The sequence below is a fragment of the Sinocyclocheilus grahami genome, unplaced genomic scaffold (genome assembly GCF_001515645.1).
Source record: "Sinocyclocheilus grahami isolate Dianchi unplaced genomic scaffold, SAMN03320097.WGS_v1.1 scaffold394.1, whole genome shotgun sequence".
NCBI lineage: Eukaryota > Metazoa > Chordata > Actinopteri > Cypriniformes > Cyprinidae > Sinocyclocheilus > Sinocyclocheilus grahami.
Genome location: NW_015505573.1, coordinates 1538850 through 1545031, shown reverse-complemented (window position 1 = coordinate 1545031; position 6182 = coordinate 1538850). Strand labels below are relative to the sequence as shown.

Sequence of the window (6182 nt, the reverse complement as noted above, 5' to 3'; positions counted from 1 at the left end):
GCTAAATGAATCTTGTTGTCTTGGACAGTTTTGTTTTATAAGAGTTTCATCATTTTGTGGGTTTCCTGTTTTCTCTGTTCTCTCAATAGGCCGGACGTAAATAAACGTGGCATCAGCCAATCACAGTTTGACGCTGAATGCAGAAGTATTCTCTTGGGAAAGTCGCACATACTTTATGGAACGGCATCTAAAAGATTGTTTGCATGTGTTATAAGCAGCGTTTGATAATGCAAGCATCACACAATTATTATTGCTCAAACATAGGGTTGGGATTTGAACTAACTTCTAGCTTCTTTTAATTAAAGTATTAAAATTTAGTGCACAATAGCACCATTTGCGCAACAGCCTAGGGTTATCATTAACTAAAAATATATTTGACAAACAAATTTCAAATTAACAAAATTGTTAATTGAAATAAAGCTTAAATAAAATAAAACCTATTAGATGCAAATAGTTAAACTAAACCAAACTTTACAGTATTAAACATTTTTGTTAATTGAAATAAAGCTGAAATAAAATATCGGTTAATCAATATTATACATAAACATTAAACTAAACAGAACTTAACTGTACTTTTAAGTTTAACTTTGTAACTGAAATAAGTTTGATACAAATTGAATAATCAAAATTACTAACTGGAAATAAATTAAAACTGAACTAAAACTAAAACTGGAATAAAAATAAATTAAATCCAAATAGCAATTCAATAATGAAATATAAATATTACATGGCAAAATTTCACCAAACAAAACGAAATTGCACAAAGCAGAATTTCACAGTATTTTAACTTTACAGAGTTTTGTTAATTGAAATAAAGCTGAAATAAAATAAAATATAAATCTTCTAATAAAAATTTTACCTTAGTAACTAAAATAAGTTTAAGTTCAATCATCAAAATTACTAAACATTCAGTAGTCATAGATCAAATAAAGTGCCTGTTTTTCAGTTAGCGCCCACAGATAAACTGAACCTATTTTTCTGTATGAAGTGTATAGAAAATGTTGAAGTGTAAAATACAGAAAATTTCAACGGTTGATATAATAAGTGGTGTATATATATATATATATATATATATTAAATTGGGATTTGTTGAGAAGCGGAGTGCGTGATTACAGTAAATAGTCTTAAAAAAAATTCAAAAGACTTAAAAAGAACACGTGCAGATACATTTTGTCAACCGTCCCGAGTGTCTTTTAAGCCGAATATTGTTGAACATATATGATGAATGTTCACTAATGTGTTACCAGCCTAAGCCATGTGCCGCGGCTCAGCCCCACACGGCCCAATTTAACCCCTGTATAAAATATTACCGTATTTTATACTAGATTGCTAAATCATTTGCACTGCAGGATCTGGTTGGAATGTGATTTTTAGTGGATGTATGAAGTCAGTTTTCCTCAAGTGCACACAAGTGTCCTGAGAGAATAATATTAACTATATACACTGCTGGTCAAAAGTTTAAAATAATTATTTTTGTGTGCGTGTGTATGTGTGTGTGTGTTTTTGAAAGAAGTCTCTTATACTAACCATGGCTGAATTTGTATGATCTTTGATTTGACTTGAAAAATTTAGTAAAATAGTAATCATGTGAAATATTATTACAATTTTAAAAAACTGTTTTCTATTTGAATATATATTTTTAAATCATTTATTTCTGTGACGCAAAGCTGAATTTTCAGCATCATTACTCCAGTTTTCAGTGTCACATGATCCTTCAGAAATCATCCTAATATGCTGATTTGGTCCTTATTCGTTTCCTATTATTATCATCATTCCTATCATTTCCTATTATTTTCGAGGTTGAATATTTTTGTGGAAACCGTGATAAACAACTATTCAAAAGTTTGGGATAAGTAAGATTTTACTAAATAAAAAATAGAAAGAAATTAATACTTTAATTTAGCAAGGATGCATTAAATTGATCAGAAGTGACACTAAACACATTTATAATGTTACTAAACATCTTTTTCAAAGAAATGTCTTCTTAGTGTTTTTTTACTGTAAAGTATATGGTAATTCACAGATTTTACTTGCTAAAACCATAAATTTGACAATATTTCACAATAAAAAAAAAGTAGTCAAATATGTATATGGCATTGGCTTTTTACTTAATTGTTAGTTTTTTTTTCTGTATTTCTGTTTCTTTCTGACATTTGTAGTCTTATTTTATTATTTAAAAACCTCTTTTTCTGAAATGTTTATGCTTCTTTCTTTAAAAGTACACAGTACTTCGTTTGATATTCTGTTTTATATATAATGCACATACTCTGCATTCAGTTTTAGTGTGGCTTATCGCTTATGCATCCAAAAGTTTTTTGGGGTCACTGTATATAACCTACAGCTGCCATATACACAACAAATATTTACTAAACAAATAATTACCATGTAGACGGCCCGACTCAGAGGTTTCTGCAGCGTTCTGTAGGCTTTGTTCACCAATGCTGATTGTTCTTCTGAATATTGCTGCTCTTTCTGTAAATAGGATCAGACCACAAATTCATTCCAGATTAAAGTCATTCTTCTAACGGGCTACAAAAACAATTTCAACAGCCCCTAAAGGCACAAATACACAAAGCCTCAAAATATGAAACAACCTGAAGAATACTGTGATTGTGATTTTTATGAAGTAAAAAAGGAAGTATTATACAAAAAGAGTCATACTCTGCACAAGTTTTCTAACTTTTCTAGCGTTATATAATACTGTCGCCACATTTATTTTAAGATATCATGACATGTTCTTTGTTTGTGGTAAGGAATTCCTCTTGGGAATGAGCAGAATCGTCAAAAAAAAACGAAACCCCAGCAATGCTGATAATTGCGTCGGGTTTTTTTCCCTGAAGGATCTGGCTGTGTGGGTGGACGCAGAGGGTCTGAGCTGTGATGGGAGGCGTCAGGTGGAATAAGAGGTGAGAAACCAAAGAAATGACTTGCAGAGGAGAAACATTTTCAGCTGTCAGAGTTGCCAAAGCCTAGAGAATCAACATCCGGCTTGGTGTTGCTGTCAGGAAACCCAATTGGACTCGCAAAGCATGAACCAATCACCAAAGAACTGTCTGCTGCCTTATAGGAACGATGATCTGCTGCATACCTTTTACCTGAGCATCTAAATAGATATGGACAAGGGATACTGAGAGTGTGCTTGTACAAAGTTTAACATATAATGCAAAGCAAAAGGGTTAGAAGCCGGTGACTTTCAAAACACAGTGTTACGATCTGATCTGATATGTTTGGATATTTACTGTTGTTATCTTTCACCAGTTTTGTTTTATTTGGTTATTTGAACTGGCAACACTTGTGCTCTCTTCATCATTTCCATTGGTGATTTCATTTGTATTATTACTTCAAAGTTTTTAATTTTCCTTTATGTTTATTGTACATTTAAAGTCTATTCCTTGTTATGCTGGTTGGGGTTAAAGCAAATAAATGTCTTTTCTCTGTTTGAAACACACACTGCTAACACACATTTCAGTTCAAACAACTTGTAAAAGTGCATGTAGCATCCGATGACCCCTTAATATAAAATTTCACATTGTTATAAATTGGTTTAATTTCTAATTGCATAACTCTATAAAATATATTTTTTTAAATATTATCAATTAAATTAAAGTTAAAATTAAAAATTAAGTAAGGGATAATGCACATCCAGCCGGTTGTTATCTCAGAATAAACCCGACAGGGTGATCAGGACTTGTCTTGTATCAGCCTGAAGGGGTTTATTCTGAGATAACAACTGGCTGGATGTACATTATCCCGCTTATTACACGGCTAAAAAGATTTGTTTTTTCCATATATGTTGAAATTAATGCTGAAGTCTTCCATTGTAACACACGGTGGTTAAGTGTTTTCAGTCACAAGATGTCGCCTGACAGTCAATGATAGCGGAGTGATTCGTTAAGCATAGAAGCACCGTATTGGCCCGAATATAAGACAACCCTGATTATAAGACGACCCCCCTTTTCCAGAGGCCTTAAAAACCAAATCTTGTTTTTTCTCAGTAAAATACATTGTCTTCAATTATTTTCATATTTTTCCTATTTTAATTTTTGTTTTGAAAGTATGGTAAAATATATATATAGATATATATATATATATATATATATATATATATAGTATAGCATCCCTACAGTATCTCCAAGCAATAAATGCTCATCCACTTTTAATATTCATAGTGCAGTGTGGTACGGCTGTATGGAATATAACAAATTTTGTATAATATAGTCTGTTACCAATGATTTCTGGCTGAAGTTATCAGGATGGACAGCTCTTTGCAGCTCCACATATCTTTGCTGAAGTTTCTGGGTGTCCCAAGAAAATGTTTGTTCACTGAGGAGAGACAAACATATTCAGTTTGCTTTAAGCTGAAATACAATGACATTTCAAATCTACTCCAAACATGAGCTCTGAAATCATTTCTTTCTGAAACCAAGAAGTGTACAGTTGTGAACCTGTATCTGTGTGATTAACTCAGATCATGTAACAGCAACTTCTAGGCTATATCATATACACTATATGTGACAACAATGTTGTAGCTTTTGAGAAATAAAAGTAAGTAAAGAAAGCAACTTTTTATAAGCTCAGGACCAAGGAGGCACAGAATAACATCCGGGAATGCATTCATTACTACAACAATGATATATCAACCCAACCACCAGCTAACTCACCAGTTCAAGAGGTCAAAATAATTCGTCTTGTCATCAGGAGGCTGGATCACATTACAGGACGGACAGAAAAAGAATTGAGCTGAAGATCCGCATTTCCAGCAGAGTCTGTTGACTGTGACAGTGCTGAAAGAGTTCAGAGTCAAGTGTCCTTTAACTGCTTTACGGTGAGAAACACCATGAATGTCTTTCCTGTAAGAGCTGACAGCTCTTCCTGAAGCGAAACACGGAAGTAAGACGACGTTAAGAAGTTGTTCATTTGATATCAATTTGGTTGCGTGTTTAAATCCGTGAGATATTAACAGACCCCGGAGTCTGTATAACGTTATCATGGTAACCCACAGAACGAAAGCGGGCTTATAGAACGTTAGCGCGCTACTTCCGGTCAATACAACTGTGTCAAAATAAAAGTTTGCATTTTTAAAAACACTTCAACGTATTTGTTTGAATTTATTGTATTATATTTATTGGTTTGTGGTTATCCGTGATTGTTGACGGTAATTACTAGAATGAGACACTGTGTGTTTACTATGTTATGCATTAATTGGTGTGTGTGTGTGTGCGTGCGCGCGCGCTTTAAATAAGTAAAACACAATATTAAACCAAAGCTACAGTTTTACTACATAATTAATTTAATTTAATTCCACACTGTATAGTAATTAAAAATAAAATACATAATTTGCACTGAGAATTTTCTGAGAAGTTGGTAATCACTACCTTTTTTTTTAACCCTTTTTATGTTTGTTTTACAACGGAAGTCACCGCACTTATTTATTTGTTATATTTTCATTTTTCTATTTACCACACTTGTATGTGCTCTTTATTTTATGTTTTGTGGCACGGTGCTAGACATATTGAGAATTGGTATTCAACTAAAATAATAATAATAATAATAATAATACAATACGATACGATACAAAAAAAACATAATGTATAAAATAATTATAAGAAATTAACGTGTAATGTTATATAAACTACGTTTACCCGTGAGCCTCTACTCTGGCTTCTGATTGGCTGAATGATGTTATGGGAAGTTCATGGATGGAAACGAGTGGGTTTTTCCCGGCAGATTTGACGAGCGGCTCACGCGGCCTGATGATAACCCGCTTCTCCAAGTCTGCAGCTTTTAAAAACAGGACTTGATTAAGGTATGCATTAGGATAGGAGATTGGAAAGCACCATTAGATGATCTGGCGGACATGTGGATTATCTATCAATGAATATTTCTCATAAAATAAGCAACAGTTTCCTCGTCGGTCGCTGAAAGTGCAGCTGTATGCACGCGGTGTACTCAAATTATCTTATTTAGTCTTCCATTCATTCATTTTATACATTTACGTATTTTTTTAATTGTAGGATCAACGTTATAGAAGCTATGGGACGCTAGACATTATTGCACCCAAAATTCAGAAGAAAAAAAATGGAAAGTTATGTGCAAAATGATGCAATTAAAACTTATGATTTACTGAACCCCTAAAAAGTCCAGATGTTAAATGGAATATAAATAGAAAACATATATATATA

At 32.8% G+C, this 6182-nt stretch overlaps 2 protein-coding genes across 2 annotated transcripts in view; one reads left to right on the top strand and one right to left on the bottom strand.

The window, feature by feature from the left end:
• Positions 1-2274: 2274 nt before the first annotated feature.
• Positions 2275-5060, bottom strand: LOC107550281 (uncharacterized). The gene is made up of 3 exons (XM_016231530.1): positions 4662-5060; positions 4227-4323; positions 2275-2472 (listed from the first exon to the last, which is right to left on the bottom strand). The coding sequence occupies exons 1-3, from the start codon at positions 4988-4990 to the stop codon at positions 2290-2292; spliced, it is 609 nt and encodes a 202-aa protein (XP_016087016.1). The 5' UTR covers positions 4991-5060; the 3' UTR covers positions 2275-2289.
• Positions 5061-5695: 635 nt separating this feature from the next.
• LOC107550275 (serine/threonine-protein kinase Chk2-like) overlaps positions 5696-6182 on the top strand; it is a 16624-nt gene continuing 16137 nt past the window's right edge. The window contains exon 1 of the mRNA XM_016231526.1: positions 5696-5773. Within this exon, the coding sequence (XP_016087012.1) occupies positions 5696-5773 (78 nt within the window). The remainder of the gene's footprint in view (positions 5774-6182) is intronic.